General features: G+C 43.3%; 2 protein-coding genes across 5 annotated transcripts in view; one reads left to right on the top strand and one right to left on the bottom strand.

Moving 5' to 3' along the window:
• Window positions 1-269: 269 nt before the first annotated feature.
• Window positions 270-5,454, top strand: pdzk1ip1 (PDZK1 interacting protein 1). The gene is made up of 4 exons (XM_034529895.1): window positions 270-395; window positions 1,305-1,425; window positions 3,919-3,999; window positions 4,382-5,454. Exons 1-4 carry the CDS (start codon window positions 329-331, stop codon window positions 4,440-4,442), a joined length of 330 nt encoding a protein of 109 aa, XP_034385786.1. The 5' UTR covers window positions 270-328; the 3' UTR covers window positions 4,443-5,454.
• A 1,768-nt stretch (window positions 5,455-7,222) lies between these two features.
• Window positions 7,223-20,485, bottom strand: part of patj (PATJ crumbs cell polarity complex component) — a 139,205-nt gene continuing 125,942 nt past the window's right edge. For 2 of the 4 annotated variants that reach the window (XM_034529891.1, XM_034529890.1), the window contains exons 44-48: window positions 16,460-16,582; window positions 16,237-16,341; window positions 13,498-13,595; window positions 13,290-13,413; window positions 7,223-10,229 (exon numbers count right to left, since the gene is read on the bottom strand). In XM_034529891.1, the coding sequence (XP_034385782.1) occupies window positions 10,083-10,229; window positions 13,290-13,413; window positions 13,498-13,595; window positions 16,237-16,341; window positions 16,460-16,582 (597 nt within the window). In that variant the 3' untranslated portion in view covers window positions 7,223-10,082. The remainder of the gene's footprint in view (window positions 10,230-13,289; window positions 13,414-13,497; window positions 13,596-16,236; window positions 16,342-16,459; window positions 16,583-20,485) is intronic. The other 2 variants (XM_034529892.1, XM_034529893.1) reach the window with 2 other exon arrangements.

Below are 20,485 nucleotides of genomic sequence, written 5' to 3'. Positions count from 1 at the left end.
AAGTTTTTGTTTACTTGTATAGAGTTCAAAACACAGAATATGTGATATTATATTAGAGGATTATATATTCCCACAATTCGTCACCACTGCTCGGTAGGTTCAAGTGCTGGTCCACCGGAGAGGAAACAAACATGATTGGGCCATAAACACGGAGAGCAGAAACAAGCTTTTCCTGTGAGTCAGAGCCTCTGTTGGGAGTTTGAGTTGAACATTAACACCTGCAGCACCGACCTGCTGCTGTTACTTTGAACTCCATGTCTGAGGCTTCCTTGCTGTGATTCTGTACGTTGTTGTTTTTCTTACCTTCCATCAGAGCAGAGAAGCAGTGATGGGGAAACTCTGCGCAGTGATTTCCTGTTTGTTGCTGAGTGTGGGAGCGGCGACGGCTCAGGGAGGTAAGAGCTGTTCCAACTACTGAACGCCTAGAAACTTAATACATGACACGGGTTTGAGATGTAAACTGTTTCTTTATTAACCCCTGTATGAAATGTCAGAAATCATGATTATAGTTTGTCCAAAACCCAAACATAATTAGTTTACTATGATCAGCAGTGGAAGAAGCACTCCGACCATGTAGTACGAGTAGCAATACCACAGTGTAAACATGCTACTGCAAGTCAAATAACTAAATTATCAGCATCAAAATATACTTAGTGTCCCAAAGAAGAATGGTCAATATAATAATATACATTATATAATTGGATTATAATTATCAGTGCCTTAATGTGTTCATCTCTTTAGTGTTGCAGCTGGTAAACACCTTAAAATAAATAATAAGTAAATGTACTTAGTTTTGTTCCACCACTGAATAGAATAAGTGACACACAAATGTTTAGAATAAAAATCAATAAAACAATGAATTGATGAAAATAGAAGCCGTTTGCTGTCGATCAAGTAATCCATTAACCAAATTATTGTTTCAGCTGAAGATTAGTGCGGATTAGTTATTCAAAATGCTTTTCGGTTCCAGTTTTCCGACTTTGCTCTGTTTCATATCAGTGGAAAGTGAACATTGAACATGTTTTTTTCAACTTTGTTTTGTAATAAGGATAATAACTGTACAAGGAAACAGATTTTACTTCCTGTTAATATCATGATTGGGGTCATAAAGGAGACACCTTTTGAAATGAGTTCCCTCTTACTGAAGCCTACATTTAGAGTATTACTATGTTATGCTACTTCTATGTCAGAGGGACACAGACATTTATTATTGGGGTCACAGAGACAAGTCTTGTTAAAGGTTTAAGCTGAAACAGCCGTAAAACAAGAGTTCGGATGACCTCTGACCTCTGTGTGTGTTGCAGCTCAGACGAGTGAGCGTCTGCTGCCTCAGTGGCTCACCGGCATCATCGCCGTCGCCGGCTTCCTCTTCCTCACCTTTGTCGGCTTACTGGTGAAGAAGGCCTGGTGTGAGGAGCCAAGCAGGTCAGGCCATTTTAACTTTATATTTATGTATAATTTTTTTTTTTGATCTTACCTAATTTTAACAGACTAATGACAGAGTTGATGAGACACAAATTGCAAGGTGTCTTTTGCTAAAATATTAAACATTTGAATGTAAATGCTAAAAATTTGTAACAGTTTGTACGCTGGATTTTTGAAAGTGTGTTATATATATAAATATATATATTATATTATATTTTATATATATATATTATATTATATAGATATATAATATATCTATATAATATATAGATATATAATATATATATATATATTATATAATTATATATATAATATTATATATATAAATATATATATATTATATTATATTTTATATATATATATATATTATATAGATATATAATATATCTATATAATATATCTATATAATATTATATATATATATATAATATTATATAATTATATATATAATATATATTATATATATATATATAATATATATATATATATTATATATATATATTATATATATATATATATATATTATATAGGCCACGAGGCCTGGCCCCACCCACCTTGAGCCACAAAAAAAAAAGGATACAAAAATTATTATAATAATATTAATTATATTTATAAATTATACAAATTGTCAATATTTGTGTTTTGGAGATATGGAATATACCCAGTAATATTTGTAAAATAAGATATCTGCGCAAAATCTATGCTTTTCCTGCACGTCTCAGCTGAGCTGGGGACGAATCGTTCTGGCCCAGAAGAGGCGGGTCTAAGAAGCAGCTTAGCCAATTACTGATTAAAGATATGAATGAGTGATACACAATTTAGCCAATCAGCATTTAAAATAGGTTCAGCTTTGGGCCGAAGTCATCTGGCCCAAATCTGCACGTTCTCGTCAGGCGCCTTCTTCTCTTCTTTTGTTTTCTTTTTTAACGACATGACGGCGAGCGCGAGGACGTCTCTTCCAAGAACACCGACCCGGTAAAATCAACGGGGCAGTGGCGGCTGGTGGAATGTTTTTTTGATAGGGCCATCAAATCAATTTCAGCAAACATCCCAGAATGATTCAATTCAAAATATTACTGGGTGTATTCCATTCCATTCCATTCCATACATTACATACATCATTACATACATTACATACATCATTACATACATTACATACATCATTACATACATCATTACATACATTACATACATCATTACATCACATACATCATTACATTACATACATCATTACATTACATACATCACATTACATACATCATTACATAAATTACATACATTACATACATCATTACATTACATCATTACATACATTACATACATCATTACATTACATCATTACATACATCATTACATTACATACATCATTACATACATCATCACATTACATACATCATTACATAAATTACCCTCGATGGACTGGCGGCCTGTCCAGGGTGTCCCCTGCCTTCGCCCTATGTCAGCTGGGATAGGCTCCAGCGCCCCCGCGACCCTAATGAGGATAAGCGGTATTGAAAATGGATGGATGGATTACATAAATTACATACATTACATACATCATTACATTACATACATCATTACATACATCATTACATACATTACATACATCATTACATTACATACATCATTACATTACATACATCATTACATACATTACATACATCATTACATTAATCATTACATTACATACATTACATACATCATTACATTACATACATCATTACATACATTACATACATCATTACACACATTACATACATCATTACATACATCACTAACGCTTCCCTGTTACCGACTTGGGGATGTTGGAGCACAACGACGGCATCAAGTCAGAATCGAGAGTTCTTAATAATTATTTATTGTGCATTGGTCTTTTGGGCTCGATTCCCTCTCTCTCTACTGGCGTATATATTGAGGAGATGCATCATCACAAACATCCGTTGCAGGTTAATTACATCACTCCGCCCCCTCTGCAGCTGAGCCTAACCACGCCCCACCACCACAACAATAACATTTAGTGCTGAAACAATTAGTCCATGAACCGATCACATATTTGTTTATTTTAAAGGTGTGTTTGCCTTTATGTAACAGTGACAATGGAGAGAAATGTGGGGAAGAGGGCAGGAGTTATGACTTGCTGCTCATGGCATTTGTGCCCATGTGGTGTGGATCCTAACTGCCCAGCTATCGGCTCACACAAACAATTATTTAACAGAAAATATTGACAATTTATATTCACAGCCATTTATCCAGCAAAATATGAAAAATACTCTTATTTGTTTGGTTTGCTGGTCGGGCAAACATTTAATTGTTTTTGACAGATTTGATCATTTTATGAATCGTTATTTCACAGCAGATGAAAGAAAAATGGAAAAATGTCCAACATTTACATGTTTCATAGACTTTCTTCTTCAAATATTTACTTTCTGATACTTTAGAGACAAAACTATATGTTTTATTAATAAAGTCTAAATAAAGTGCATCTGTTTGCAGAAAGAAGACCACTATGGAGTTGGTGGAAGGAAATAAATTTGTCAACGAAAACACCTACGAGAACAATCTGGACATGGTCAGGTAGGAAAACAACACTAAATACAATTAAACACTTTATATTATTTGTTAAATATTATATATATTATTTGATGATCTTATAGAATATGTTACACAGCTGTAGATTAAACCAGCCAACAGGATACAAAAGATTTAAAATGCAACACACATTAATGCAGCAATAATATTAAACCAAAAACAGATATAATTGGAAAACACTGACAGTAAACATTTTACACACAATCCGTATTTAACTTATCTTATTTGAGGTATATTTAGCTGATAATACTTTTGTTGTCCAGGACTGTTTTTCCTTGTGAAGTATTTTCTGTGTGGTATTAGTACTTTGAGTAAAGGATCAACGCTGATGAATACCTTTGAATCTCACGGTGTGTTTGTCCATCAGGAGCAAAGACGACATGAACGTTTACGACAGCGTGATCGAGGACAAAGCTACCGTCATGTGACCGTCATGTGACCGTCCCACGACGATCCGATTGGCTTTCTGAACATTGTCAACTCTGGACGAAGACACACAAAACACACACAAAAAGAAATTACATTGAATGAAATGTTCCTATGAACGTTGTCTTTGTTTTGTCGTACCTTTTGTCCCCAGCGGGTAAAGCTGAGTCTGATATTTTGTTGTTGTGTCTTTAAATAATTTAGCAGAAAGAGTGAGATTATTATATGGATATTTAATCATTTATATTGGATCTGAGGCTTAGACTAGATCTATATATTAGGTACTGTGTGTGCATGTTTTTCACTCACCTTTTCAGAGTCAGAGCAGTAAACTGGGAAAAGCAGCTGATCCAGATTAATAAGTTATCTTTCCTAACAAACTGCTGTGTGGGCTCTCATTACTGATCAATGAAAGAATAACCTGTGACTAATAATTAAACATTGACAGTAAAGTCTCCTTTTACAAAAAACAGGTAGTTCAGGTGTCTGTAATAAGAGCAGGACATTGGAGTGTCTGTGGTTAGTTCATGTGTCTGTAATAACAACATGACAGTAGAGTGTCTGTGGTTAGTTTATGTGTCTGTAATAACAACATGACAGTAGAGTGTCTGGTTAGTTCATGGGTCTGTAATAAAAACATGACAGTAGAGTGTCTGTGGTTAGTTCATGTGTCTGTAATAATAACATGACAGTAGTGTCTGTGGTTAGTTCACGTGTCTGTAATAATAACATGACAGTAGAGTGTCTGTGGTTAGTTTGTGTCTGTAATAACAACATGACAGTAGTGTCTGTGGTTAGTTCATGTGTCTGTAATAATAACATGACAGTAGAGTGTCTGTGGTTAGTTCATGTGTCTGTAATAATAACATGACAGTAGTGTCTGTGGTTAGTTTGTGTCTGTAATAACAACATGACAGTAGTGTCTGTGGTTAGTTCATGTGTCTGTAATAATAACATGACAGTAGAGTGTCTGTGGTTAGTTCATGTGTCTGTAATAATAACATGACAGTAGAGTGTCTGTGGTTAGTTCATGTGTCTGTAATAATAACATGACAGTAGAGTGTCTGTGGTTAGTTCATGTGTCTGTAATAATAACATGACAGTAGTGTCTGTGGTTAGTTTGTGTCTGTAATAACAACATGACAGTAGTGTCTGTGGTTAGTTCATGTGTCTGTAATAATAACATGACAGTAGAGTGTCTGTGGTTAGTTCATGTGTCTGTAATAATAACATGACAGTAGAGTGTCTGTGGTTAGTTCATGTGTCTGTAATAATAACATGACAGTAGAGTGTCTGTGGTTAGTTTGTGTCTGTAATAACAACATGACAGTAGTGTCTGTGGTTAGTTCATGTGTCTGTAATAATAACATGACAGTAGATTGTCTGTGGTTAGTTCATGTGTCTGTAATAATAACATGACAGTAGATTGTCTGTGGTTAGTTCATGTGTCTGTAATAATAACATGACAGTAGATTGTCTGTGGTTAGTTCATGTGTCTGTAATAATAATATGACAGTAGTGTCTGTGGTTAGTTGATGTGTCTAATAACAGCAGAAACCTGTTGGTATCTCACACCTGAAGACAAACAAATACAAGAGAGGTATATTGTGCTCTCTTTACATTTTAATAAAACTGATTGATCACAAATCAAACAGAGTGGACGCCAGCTGTCAGTCACATCAGCGCCTCTTTGGATCAATAGCGATACAAATGGGACCTCAGATCAGTTTGGGGACGTTAGGTGACGACTCATGGGTCTGGAGAGGCTGAGCTGCAGGTTTCTTGAGCAGTTTTATCATTTTGTAGTTTCATTTACAATGTCTCAAATATTCTACAAAGAGTGTTACAATTAGTTCATTTATGTCATATAAATATTGGTCTCAATTATTGATATTGGCCTCATTTTGGAGCAGTTGGACCTGCAACTCTAAATACTGCTCCAGTACGGTGCAATTTGTGTCACTCAACCTCGAGACAAGTGTTGTGAAAACCTGCATGGGGCGTGGTTAGGCTCAGCTGCAGAGGGGACTGGGGGAGTGCGCTGAGGGAACGGTACCAGGTGGAGGCCTAATTGGCCTCAGCTGGGGCTAATGATGATTTGCTTCCCATTATAAAAGGCAGTAGGGACGAAGGAGAGGGGTGCGGGAATTCGGCAGAGCACCGGACCTACGTTGCCATCCCCAGGAGCAGATCCACGAGCACGACGGAAACCGCATCTGCCTCGAGTATTAATAAAGATAACTGACCAGTTCCTGTCTACAGTGTCTCTGTGCTAGGGGGGGGGGGGTTACCACCTGCGGTAACACGCACATTTTACACTGCAGAAAGCTCAATAATGAGAGAATAGAAGAAAGAAATGTGTTCATCAAATTCGTACTGCTGTCCTGCATCGCTGTTGTCTCGGAGTAACTTTACATTACAGGAAAGGGAGGGTAATGAAATTATCGCTGTCATTTAACTCGTTGTCGGACACTGTAACCATGGTGACTAGAGAGGAAATGGTCTGTAACAGAGATGGACATTCAGAAAACAGAAAGACAAACGCCTCCAGAGGGTCGGGTGCTTCAGGGGATAACTCAGTAAAAACAGATATTGGTGTGACTTCCACCGCTCTCCAATGTGCATTCAGAATAAATGTCCAGAAATCCACATCAAAAAAGACGCTGTAGAAGTTGCCTGAGAATCACAATTTTTTTTAAATGTTCTTCATTATCAAAGTAATCCAGTGATAGTTGTGTGTACATCCATCGCACTGCAGTCAGTTGGACTAAACGTCAAAAAATGTAGGCAAAAAAAGTTTTATTACATTGTCAATGGATAAAAACAATGGAACTTCTGCCGCCTGGGGGCACATGAAATAATTCCTCCCACTTTTCAACTATGTCATAATTTTAGCAGTTGCATTTCACAGGAATTGGTCCTCAAAGAGAGGCTCAATCTATTAATTGTTCATCTATTGTGCTCTAAAAGATCCCTCTTTGTTCTCTATAAATAGTACCAACAGGAAGCTTGTGAGGAAATGATGAAGAAAGGAAGTAAAATAAAGTGCAACCTCAGCTGGTTTTTGGCAGCGACTCTGAAGGAGTCCTGTGTGAAGGCGAACCAAAGCTGCAGGGTTTCCGTCGGACAAAGATGTCGGTGCTCGTAATAATAAAAAAAACTAATAATACATTGTTAATTTCCAGTGAGATCACACAAATAAATTACAGTTCATCTACTCCGACAACTTCAAATACAAGTACCAACAATTAAGACCGTGATTATGACAAGAACAGGCTTAACATAAAGTGTTTTGCACTCGATTGATATGTTTAAAGTACAGGATTCTGCTCAGCACAAACTGTACAGCTGCTGCTCAATACCTCAATTACACATCAAATATCTGAAAGGATTAACAAACCGCAGTATCATACTAGGCTTCAGCAAAGCTCTGCAAACACACAAGTAACTTCACGTTGTACAATTTAAGACTGAAAGCAACGGTCTGACATGTTGCTAAATCCTCATGTTCTCCCTCAAAAACTCAGGTTAGCTAGCAACATGTTTAGGTTACGCGAGTTATGTTTCACTCCTTGAGAGCGACACCCTCAATATTGCGAGCAACACCATTTTCTTGACTTTGGACATTCAGACTTTGATAAAAAATTATTTTTACAGTCCCAAATACATTTTAAACGTCCGCCGCCTCCATTTGTTTTAAAAGATCGCCTTTACCAATCTCTTACAACAATGACCCCGTTTTTACAAGGATGACAAATGCATTCATTAAACATAATGGGTTGTAATATATGTTGAGATTCCTGCATGGAATTAGTTTTTTAAGGGGTCAAACAAAGCCATCTGGTATTTTCACATCTTAAAAATACCATCATTTGTTATTTATGGTGAATATTAAGAGATGTCTTCAAAGCTATTTTTCAACCCTTTACTCCAATCAGAAACCAATTAAAACGTATTAACTGATGCTAATCTGCAGTCGACACTAAAACATTTTCCCCCTTAATTTAAACATGAATTGCTATTTCTACAACAATTAAATAAACCAAATTTAACCTGTGAATTGGATTATTTTGAGTTGTTTGATGGATAATCTCCACCTACATACAGTCTTTGTGCTAAGCTAGGCTAACCACTTCCTGGAACTACAGTGATGGCACTGATAACTGATAAGTCTGAATCTGAACAGAGAACAATAGTTTTTATAAATGTCAGTCTTTTGCTTTTATTCACGCCTGCTTCTAGAAAGCCTTTTATAGTTTAAATCTCCACGGAGACATATTTTTATAATTTTATCTCCCTGATTGAAATCATGTGGAAGACACTGCATCTGTTGCCGGGGGCGACAGGGGTTCTCCAAGCCCACCAAGTCCTGAGATTCATCTCCACAGAGACACATATTTAATTTAACATTAATATTGTTTTATCCTTTATGTGTCAATATGGATTCATTACTGGAAGAAATGTGTGCGTACAAGGAATTACATGGTTATCAAAGTTTGTGTTGAATGGTGGCACTTTTTCTAAGATAGCTAACTAACTAGGACACTTTAACAGCCTTACCTCATTTAACAGAAATGTGTACATTGTGTAAATAGATAACACCTTTCAACAACAAGTGTCTATTACTTTTTAATATGGTCTCAGTTTTAACTAAGGTTCATTGTTTTCAATTTGTAATCCAATTTTCTAAATTTTTTTAAGTTAAAAGAAAATCACCAATAAATTCTTTGATTTTCTTTAAAAAGTAAACCTGACACTGAATCGTAGGAATGATCCACTCCATGAATAAACGTAATTTGTAATGACCGAATGAGTGGATTTTCCCTTTTATTATTATTTTTAGATATGGAAGTCTGACAATATTTAAGAGAAATTGTTCAACTGAATTAACTGTTAACGCGTTAACTGTTATTTCCATGTTGGAAAATGCACATTTACTGCTAATTTGAAAAGCAAAGTTCCCTTTTGATGACTAGCTCCTTATCTAAAACAGCTGTTTGTTCTGATTGGAGGGTAACGTAACGTGTGCAGCGGTGTCGGAGAACACTTCACCATCACACAGGTGTCCCTTTTGTTCTTCTGGATCACAAACAAGAAAACAAACCCAACTGAATGCATTAACTAGTGCAGGCTGGCAATAAAGCCACTTCATCATGACTCCATAGTGATATTTGTTCTTTGACGATATTCTGATTTAATAGCGTGTCTAGTTACAGAGTTTCTCAACCTTTTCTGGCTTGTGACCGTGTTTAAGTGTCCGATTTCTCTTAAAGCCAAGATCCTCTTGCTCAGACCCAAACAAATATCAATACATCAGATGTTTCTCGGGACCACATCTACGCATCACGTGAACCCACTTGTGGGCCCCACACCGAGGTTGAGAAACTCTTTCAGGTATTCAAGTGGTCACCCACTGGTGTCAGACATCAGTGTGTGTGTGTGTGTGTGTGTGTGTGTGTGTGTGTTGGTACCGCCTGAAGCTTTTTTGCATGTTGGACAGTTCAGAGTTCAGGATCCACGATGATTCGTAGTCCAAGAGTTAAAGTGTGTGAAGGAAATCACAAGAGCATCTGTTTTCATAGGCGTGTGTATGCAGGCGATACAAATGTGTAGCATGCAATGTGGTTGTGTGGTTGTGTGTGTTATGACAGGATGTCCAGTGTGACGGTGCCTCTCTGTTTCTTCAGGGTGGCGACCGCCTGCTCGTGTGTCGCTCCCTGCAGACTCTCTCCGTTCACCAACAGGATCTGGTCGCCCCGCTTCAGGCGGCCATCCACCGCCGCTGCGCCCTGCAACACACACCGGCTTTAGGTTAGCCATCAACATTCAGATGTATCTAGCTATAAAATGCTAGCTAAAGATTGGCGTGCAGCACCTCTTCAACCAAAGCCATCCTGGTTTTGATGTAAGTGGAGTTTATCATTATATTAAACAGGTCACGCCTCACAAGGCAAACAGGTCTCGGGGGAGAGCCCAGACTAAGAGCGGTTCAACAAACCCTGATGATAAGCAGCCCACGGACTGAAGCTACCTTGCCCGGACAAGGGAAACCGGGGCACCCTCCCGGAGCCAGACCCAGGAGGGGAGCTCGTCGGCGAGCGTCTGGTGGCCGGGCTTTCGCCCATAGGGCCCGGTCGGGCTCAGCCTGAAAAAACATCATGGAGCAGCAGTCACGCTGTGGACCCACCACCCGCAGGGAGAATTATCGGGGTCGGGTGCTATGTAGACCGGGCGGCGGGCCAGGCGGGAGACCGGCCGATCACTGGCGGCACATAGACTAGCTCTAGGGACGTGGAACGTCACCTCACTAGCGAGGAAAGAGCCAGAGCTGGTGCAGGAGGTGGAGCGGTACCAGCTAGATATAGTTGGGCTCACCTCCACGCACAGCATGGGCTCTGGAACCAAGCTCCTGGAGAAGGGTTGGACTTTGTCCTTTTCTGGAGTTGCCCAGGGTGAGAGGCGCCGGGCGGGAGTGGGGATACTCACGAGCCCCCGGCTGAGCGCCGCTGTGTTGGAGTGTTCCCCGGGGAACGAGAGGGTCGCCTCCCTGCGCCTACGGGTTGCGGGGAGTAAGGCTCTGACTGTTGTTTGTGCTTATGCACCGAACAGCATTTCGGAGTATCCGGCCTTCTTGGAGTCGGTGGGAGGGGTCCTGGAAAGGGCGCCGCCTGCCGACTCCATAGTTCTCCTGGGAGACTTCAACACTCACGTGGGCAATGACAGAGAAACCTGGCGGGGCGTGATTGGGAGGAACGGCTTGCCCGATCTGAACCCGAATGGTGTTTTGTTGTTGGACTTCTGTGCTAGCCACAGTTTGTCCATAACGAACACCATGTTCGAACATAAGGTGGCTCATAAGTGTACCTGGTACCAGAACACCTTAGGCCGGAGATCAATGATCGACTTTGTAATCGTATCATCTGATCTGCGGCCGTTTGTCTTGGACACTCGGGTGAAGAGAGGAGCAGAGCTGTCAACTGATGACCACCTGGTGGTGAGTTGGATCAGATGGCGGGGGACTCGGCTAGAAAGACCTGGCAAGCCCAAACGTGTAGTGAGGGTGAACTGGGAACGTCTGGCAGAGGATCCTGTCCGGGAGGTCTTCAACTCCCACCTCCGGAAGAACTTCTCACAAATCCCGAGGGAGGCTGGGGACATGGAATCCGAGTGGACCTTGTTCAAAGCTTCTATTGTGGACGCGGCTGCTCGGGGCTGTGGCCGGAAGGTCATCTGTGCCTGTCGTGGCGGCAACCCGAGAACCCGGTGGTGGACACCGGGGTGAGGGAAGCCGTCAAACTGAAGAAGGAGGCCTTTCGGGCCTGGCTGGCCCAGGGGTCTCCTGAAGCAGCTGACGGGTACCGGCGGGCCAGAAGGGCTGCAGCGGCGATGGTCGCGGAGGCTAAAACTCGGGCATGGGAGGAGTTCGGGGAGGCCATGGAGAAGGACTTTTGGTTGGCCTCAAGGAAGTTCTGGCAAACCATCCGACGGCTCAGGAAGGGAAAGCAGGGTCTACCCCAGGCTGTTCTCAGCAGGGGGGGGAACTGCTGACCCGGACTGGGGACATCGTCGGGCGGTGGAAAGAGCACTTTGAGGAACTCCTAAACCCGGCCAACATGTCCCCCGGAGAGGGGGCAGCGCCGGAAGACTTTGGGGTGGATTCACCCATATCCCTGGCAGAGGTCGCTAAGGTAGTTAAAAAGCTCCTTGGCGGCAAGGCGCCAGGGGTGGATGAGATCCGCCCTGAGATGCTGAAAGCGCTGGACATTGTTGGGCTGTCTTGGTTGACACGCCTTTTCTGTGTCGCATGGGGGTCGGGAACAGTGCCCATGGACTGGCAGACCGGGGTGGTGGTTCCCATCTTCAAGAAGGGGGACCGGAGAGTGTGCTCGAACTATCGTGGTATCACACTGCTCAGCCTCCCGGGAAAAGCTTATGCCAGGGTGCTGGAGAGGAGGCTCCAACCGCTTGTCGAACCTCAGATTCAGGACGAACAGTGCGGATTCCGTCCCGGTCGTGGAACAGTGGACCAGCTCTTTACCCTCGCAAGATTACTGGAGGGGTCCTGGGAGTTTGCCCAACCAGTTTACATGTGCTTTGTAGACCTGGAGAAGGCTTTCGACCGGGTCCCTCAGGGGTTTTTGTGGGGGGTGCTGCGGGAGTATGGGGTGCCGGACCCGTTGGCACAGGCCATCCGGTCTCTGTACGCCTGCAGTAGGAGCTGTGTTTGACTCCTCGGTAGTAAGTCAGACACGTTCCCGGTGGGTGTTGGCCTCCGCCAGGGCTGCCCTTTATCACCGGTCCTGTTCGTGACCTTCATGGACAGGATATCTAGGCGCAGCCAGGGGGCGGAGAGGATCCGGTTCGGGAGTCTCGGGATCGCCTCTCTGCTGTTTGGAGTCGAGTCGCTGCTCCTTCGTGTCCAAAGGAGTCAGCTGAGGTGGTTCGGGCATCTAGTCGGGATGCCTCCTGGACGCCTCCCATTAGAGGTTTTCCGGGCACGTCCAACTGGTAGGAGGCCCCGGGGAAGACCGAGGACACGCTGGAGGGATTATATCTCCCGGCTGGCCTTGGAACGCCTCGGGATCCCCCAGAATGAGCTGGAAAGTGTTGCGGGTGAGAGGGAAGCCTGGGTCGGCCTGCTGAACCTGCTGCCACCGCGACCCGACCCCGGATAAGCGGGTGATAATGGGTGGATGGATGAATACTTCTAACTATGAAACAAATATATGAGTCTAAATGGACTCCTGTTCAATTTCTGTCAGAGTGAGATATTCAAAAGAATCCAGACCCGTTTAGCCTAGCTTAGCATAAAGACTGGAAGCAGATGGGAACAGCTAGCTGGTTATGACCTTGCTGAAGACGGTCTTGACGTAGATGGGCAGGTCTCCGTGTGGACTGCCGAATCCTCCGACGATGCTGAAGCCGAGTCCCTCGGAGCCTTTCTCCAGACTGATGTTGCGGGGCCGCGGACCCCTGAAGAAGAGGAGGAGGGGGAGGAGGAAGGAGGAGTCAGCTTCAGTTCAGCACCACCAAGGTGGTGTTTCTGTGTGTACTCACTCTGGCTCTGCTTTGTGTGTGTCAGCCGGCAGACTGGAGCTGCTGGACAAACTCTCCACCTGAGTGGCAATGGCGCTGATGTTGGTGTCTGCTACCACCTGACACACACACACACACACACACACACACACACACACACACACATACACATACAAGGAAAGAGAGTGTGTCAGTGGCCTTATCTTAACTGAATTGATGTGAAGCAGCATCCGGCTGCACTCTGGCTCAGTCACGGCTTTAATGTCCACACAAAAGGATTCAGAAGCTTCTGTTCTCCTGCAGACACATTTATAATTTAGTTTGGGTTGTTTCATCGCCATTTTGCATTTAATAAAGATAACAGATGCTTTGTCGCTTCACTTGAAACAAAGCTGAATAGTGAATAGACTATTTCCACATTAAGTTAGTAACAATGCAGCCAAATGTAGGATCTAGTTATTGGACTAAAACTGGTGGTAATTAAAATTAAAACAAAACTCACAAATGACAACAAAAACAAAATGTAATGTTTCTACATATTGAACCACAAAAGATAGTCGTCTCTCACAACAACAACAACTTAATGGAAGTTTAACACTAACTTACTGAGGTGAACTACTTTACCGACGAACTCACAGAAGTAAAGCCAGTTGAAAAACCACGTGAGGACATGACAGAGACAACCAGCTGCCTCAGAGCCTTTGGGCAAACAGACAAATATAAAGTCTCTTATCGGAGTGTCTCTGCTGTAGGCTGATGAAGCTTCGTTAGTCCTGCTGCTGCTATCGCACTCCCAGCATGCAACAGTCAGCCTGCTGGACCACACTGATAAAATACACATACAAACACGCACCGCGTCAATGAACAAGTGATCTGTTCTGTTTAAGTTTACTTAAATGAAACCAATTCAGTGTCTGAACATCGTGAAGAGAAGAACTAAACATCCAGGACATGGTCTAACCCTACACCCTGGACATGGTCTAACCCTACACCCTGGACATGGTCTAACCCTACACCCTGGACATGGTCTAACCTCACACCCAGGACATGGTCTAACCTCCCAGGACATGGTCTAACCTCACACCCAGGACATGGTCTAACCTCACACCCTGGACATGGTCTAACCTCACACCCAGGACATGGTCTAACCTCACACCCAGGACATGGTCTAACCTCACAGGACATGGTCTAACCTCACACCCAGGACATGGTCTAACCTCACACCCAGGACATGGTCTAACCTCACACCCAGGACATGGTCTAACCTCACATCCAGGACATGGTCTAACCTCACACCCAGGACATGGTCTAACCTCACACCCAGGACATGGTCTAACCTCACACCCAGGACATGGTCTAACCTCACACCCAGGACATGGTCTAACCTCACACCCAGGACATGGTCTAACCTCACATCCAGGACATGGTCTAACCTCACACCCAGGACATGGTCTAACCTCACACCCAGGACATGGTCTAACCTCACACCCAGGACATGGTCTAACCTCACACCCAGGACATGGTCTAACCTCACACCCAGGACATGGTCTAACCTCACATCCAGGACATGGTCTAACCTCACACCCCAGCCCGTTCACTTCGCTCGGCTTCTGCCAATCGGCTTGTAGCTCCTTCACTTCGAGCTAAACACTCAACCAAGTCCCGACTGTTTGCTGTGCTGGCTCCTCATTGGTGGAACGAGCTCCCCATTGACATCAGGAAGTCTCTACATCTTCCGTCGCAAACTAAAAACACATCTTTTTCGACTATATCTATACTATATATTTTCGACTATATGATTCTTGTTGTTCTGAGTTTGGACTCACGGTTTTATGCACTTATTGTAAGTCGCTTTGGATAAAAGCGTCAGCTAAATGACATGTAATGTAATGTAATGTAATATCTTATAGGGAAGGTAGAGCCGGAGTAGCACTTTAGTAGCACTTAAATGTCTCTTACTGATAGCACTTTGTAGTTTAACACTTTAGCTTGATTCTTATTGTTCTGAGTTTGGACTCATGGTTTAATGCACTTATTGTAAGTTGCTTTGGATAAAAGCGTCAGCTAAATGACATGAAATGTAAATGTTGTTCTGAGACAGAAACTGTGCGAGCTACACGTTTCACTTTTTACAAAACAAACTTCCAAAACTATTTATTGCATTTTCTTATCGTGTGTTTCAGGTCAAAGAAAAGTAAAGCAAGGAGGATAACATGTAATTGGTCAACAAGTTTAGTACTTTACACTACTGAAAAGGAGTCCAGGTGACATCACACTACCCACAGACCAACAACATTAATACCTACTGAGTATCAACATTGTATGTCTCCGCCAACCAGTCAGTTCATCCGTCTGTCCAACATGTCAACGCTTCAGCGTTTCCTCTTTTTACACATTTGTGTAAAATTGTCACGACTAGCATTTCAATTCTTGGCTTGTGTTTTTGGTTTTGTGATGTTTGACGAACAACATCTAAACCAGTCAATCCTTGAGTCCCGGTGGACGTTTGGGATGGATTGGAAGAAACTTGTCTCAAGGTGTTCCCGAGATATCACCGGACGGACGGACAGAAAACTTAAGTCTGGTACAGAATTGAACACAATACTCATAACTAGAAATGATAAAGTTTGTCCAAACAGAGTTCGCCAAGTTCAAACCTGCGTCTTTGGATAGTTTGTGTGTTTAAACGTTTTTTGGCGACAACATGGCTGACATCGTCTGACGGGGCTCAGAGTCGAGGGGAAACACCGGCGGTGTTACCTGCAGGCGGATGCTTCCGGAGCTGTTCTTCAGCATGGCGACGATGTCGCCGTGTGACAGACCGTCCACTGACTGACTGTTGATACTGACGATCCTGTCGCCCACCTGAGCACACAGACATACCTGCTTTATTCACTCGCGGTGGCGTCATTGTGCGTCACGGAATCCGGCCGAGGCTGCGCCACTTTAAAACGAAAAGCCACACAACCCCGCGTCAGTCTACCTTGAGCCGGTGTGTCTTGGCGGCGACCCCGTTGGCCTGAATCATAGCGATGAAGATGGGGATGTCACCCAGCGGGCTGCCCTTCCCCCCCGCTATACTAACCCCGAGGGAGTCGCTGACACTCTGAGGGGGAGAGAGGGGAGACTTGCTTCAGGTGACACCGGAGGACGTTTCTCCTTTCTGTTTTAGTCCGCCAAACTGCATCTTACAACATCTGGTCAACCTTCTATCATATAATATATATATGTACACATGATCTGATGGGTCACAAAATAAGGTGGACCACTGGCAGTTCCTGAGGAAGCTCATCTGGAGTCAGGTCAGACCTGCTGTTATCGTTCTACAACGGCTTCATTGATAACCACATAACTTTCTCCATGATGGGTTGCTGCACAATAAAAGCCATGAAAATCCTTCACACACCAAAACACAAACCTCATTCCAGGCCCCAACTTGGAACACTTCCCAACCCCAAAGCCATCCTCTGGTTGTTCATTTTCCTTCTTGAAATTTGTATTTATTTAATCTTTTAACGTGATGTGTTATTGTGTCGGATGTGTGCAGTATGTGTGCAGTATGTGTGCAGTATGTGTGTCATATGTGTGCAGTATGTGTGCCGTATGTGTGCAGTATGTGTGCCGTATGTGTGCAGTATGTGTGTCGTATGTGTGCAGTATGTGTGTCGTATGTGTGCAGTATGTGTGTCGTATGTGTGCAGTATGTGTGTCGTATGTGTGCAGTATGTGTGTCGTATGTGTGCAGTATGTGTGCAGTATGCGTGCAGTATGTGTGCAGTATGTGTGCAGTATGTGTGCAGTATGTGTGCAGTATGTGTGTCGTATGTGTGCAGTATGTGTGCAGTATGTGTGCAGTATGTGTGCAGTATGCGTGCAGTATGTGTGCAGTATGTGTGTCGTATGTGTGCAGTATGTGTGCAGTATGTGTGCAGTATGTGTGCAGTATGTGTGTCGTATGTGTGCAGTATGTGTGCAGTATGTGTGCAGTATGTGTGCAGTATGTGTGCAGTATGTGTGCAGTATGTGTGCAGTATGTGTGTCGTATGTGTGCAGTATGTGTGCAGTATGTGTGCAGTATGCGTGCAGTATGTGTGCAGTATGTGTGTCGTATGTGTGCAGTATGCGTGCAGTATGTGTGCAGTATGTGTGCAGTATGTGTGCAGTGTGTGCAGTATGTGTGCAGTATGTGTGTCGTATGTGTGCAGTATGTGTGTCGTATGTGTGCAGTATGTGTGCAGTATGTGTGCCGTATGTGTGCAGTATGTGTGCCGTATGTGTGCAGTATGTGTGCCGTATGTGTGCAGTATGTGTGCCGTATGTGTGCAGTATGTGTGTCGTATGTGTGCAGTATGTGTGTCGTATGTGTCGTATGTGTGCAGTATGTGTGCAGTATGTGTGCCGTATGTGTGTCGTATGTGTGCAGTATGTGTGCCGTATGTGTGTCATATGTGTGCAGTATTTGTGTCGTATGTGTGCAGTATGTGTGTCGTATGTGTGCAGTATGTGTGTCGTATGTGTGCAGTATGTGTGTCGTATGTGTGCAGTATGTGTGTCGTATGTGTGCAGTATGTGTGCCGTATGTGTGTCGTATGTGTGCAGTATGTGTGCAGTATGTGTGCAGTATGTGTGCAGTATGTGTGCAGTATGTGTGCAGTATGTGTGTCGTATGTGTGCAGTATGTGTGCCGTATGTGTGCAGTATGTGTGTCGTATGTGTGCAGTATGTGTGTCGTATGTGTGCAGTATGTGTGTCGTATGTGTGCAGTATGTGTGTCGTATGTGTGCAGTATGTGTGCAGTATGCGTGCAGTATGTGTGCAGTATGTGTGCAGTATGTGTGCAGTATGTGTGCAGTATGTGTGTCGTATGTGTGCAGTATGTGTGCAGTATGTGTGCAGTATGTGTGCAGTATGTGTGCAGTATGCGTGCAGTATGTGTGCAGTATGTGTGTCGTATGTGTGCAGTATGTGTGCAGTATGTGTGCAGTATGTGTGTCGTATGTGTGCAGTATGTGTGCAGTATGTGTGCAGTATGTGTGCAGTATGTGTGCAGTATGTGTGCAGTATGTGTGTCGTATGTGTGCAGTATGTGTGCAGTATGTGTGCAGTATGCGTGCAGTATGTGTGCAGTATGTGTGTCGTATGTGTGCAGTATGCGTGCAGTATGTGTGCAGTATGTGTGCAGTATGTGTGCAGTGTGTGCAGTATGTGTGCAGTATGTGTGTCGTATGTGTGCAGTATGTGTGCAGTATGTGTGCAGTATGTGTGCAGTATGTGTGCAGTATGTGTGTCGTATGTGTGCAGTATGTGTGCAGTATGTGTGCAGTATGTGTGCAGTATGTGTGCAGTATGTGTGCAGTATGTGTGCAGTATGTGTGCAGTATGTGTGCAGTATGTGTGTCATATGTGTGCAGTATGTGTGCCGTATGTGTGCAGTATGTGTGTCGTATGTGTGCAGTATGTGTGTCGTATGTGTGCAGTATGTGTGCAGTATGTGTGTCGTATGTGTGCAGTATGTGTGTCGTATGTGTGCAGTATGTGTGCAGTATGCGTGCAGTATGTGTGCAGTATGTGTGCAGTATGTGTGCAGTATGTGTGCAGTATGTGTGCAGTATGTGTGCAGTATGTGTGCCGTATGTGTGCCGTATGTGTGCAGTATGTGTGCCGTATGTGTGCAGTATGTGTGCCGTATGTGTGCAGTATGTGTGTCGTATGTGTGCAGTATGTGTGTCGTATGTGTGCAGTATGTGTGTCGTATGTGTGTCGTATGTGTGCAGTATGTGTGCCGTATGTGTGTCGTATGTGTGCAGTATGTGTGCAGTATGTGTGCCGTATGTGTGTCGTATGTGTGCAGTATGTGTGCCGTATGTGTGTCATATGTGTGCAGTATGTGTGTCGTATGTGTGCAGTATGTGTGTCGTATGTGTGCAGTATGTGTGTCCTATGTGTGCAGTATGTGTGTCGTATGTGTGCAGTATGTGTGTCGTATGTGTGCAGTATGTGTGTCGTATGTGTGCAGTATGTGTGTCCTATGTGTGCAGTATGTGTGTCGTATGTGTGCAGTATGTGTGTCCTATGTGTGCAGTATGTGTGCCGTATGTGTGCAGTATGTGTGTCATATGTGTGCAGTATTTGTGTCGTATGTGTGCAGTATGTGTGTCGTATGTGTGCAGTATGTGTGTCCTATGTGTGCAGTATGTGTGTCGTATGTGTGCCGTATTTGTGTCGTATGTGTGCAGTATGTGTGTCGTATGTGTGCAGTATTTGTGTCGTATGTGTGCAGTATGTGTGTCGTATGTGTGCAGTATTTGTGTCGTATGTGTGCAGTATGTGTGTCGTATGTGTGCAGTATTTGTGTCGTATGTGTGCAGTATGTGTGTCGTATGTGTGCAGTATTTGTGTCATATGTGTGCAGTATGTGTGTCGTATGTGTGCAGTATGTGTGTACTATGTGTGCAGTATGTGTGTCGTATGTGTGCAGTATGTGTGTCGTATGTGTGCAGTATGTGTGCAGTATGTGTGCAGTATGTGTGCAGTATGTGTGTCGTATGTGTCGTATGTGTGCAGTATGTGTGTCGTATGTGTGCAGTATGTGTGTCGTATGTGTGCAGTATGTGTGCAGTATGTGTGCAGTATGTGTCGTATGTGTACAGTATGTGTGCAGTATGTGTGCAGTATGTGTGCAGTATGTGTGCCGTATGTGTGCAGTATGTGTCGTATGTGTACAGTATGTGTGCCGTATGTGTGCAGTATGTGTGCAGTATGTGTCGTATGTGTGCAGTATGTGTGCAGTATGTGTGCAGTATGTGTGCCGTATGTGTGCAGTATGTGTGCAGTATGTGTGCAGTATGTGTGCCGTATGTGTGCAGTATGTGTGCAGTATGTGTGCAGTATGTGTCGTATGTGTACAGTATGTGTGCCGTATGTGTGCAGTATGTGTGCAGTATGTGTGCAGTATGTGTGCAGTATATGTGTCGTATGTGTGCAGTATGTGTGCAGTATGTGTGCAGTA

This window comes from Cyclopterus lumpus, chromosome 4, assembly GCF_009769545.1.
Source record: "Cyclopterus lumpus isolate fCycLum1 chromosome 4, fCycLum1.pri, whole genome shotgun sequence".
Taxonomy (NCBI): domain Eukaryota; kingdom Metazoa; phylum Chordata; class Actinopteri; order Perciformes; family Cyclopteridae; genus Cyclopterus; species Cyclopterus lumpus.
This window is presented reverse-complemented; position numbering and strand designations above follow the sequence as displayed.

Coding starts and splice junctions, on each gene's coding strand:
- pdzk1ip1 (XM_034529895.1), top strand. CDS start 329: ATGGGGAAACTCTGCGCAGTGATTTCCTGTTTGTTGCTGAGTGTGGGA. Junction 396..1,304: donor AGCGGCGACGGCTCAGGGAG/GTAAGAGCTGTT, acceptor TGTGTGTTGCAG/CTCAGACGAGTGAGCGTCTG. Junction 4,000..4,381: donor AACAATCTGGACATGGTCAG/GTAGGAAAACAA, acceptor TTTGTCCATCAG/GAGCAAAGACGACATGAACG.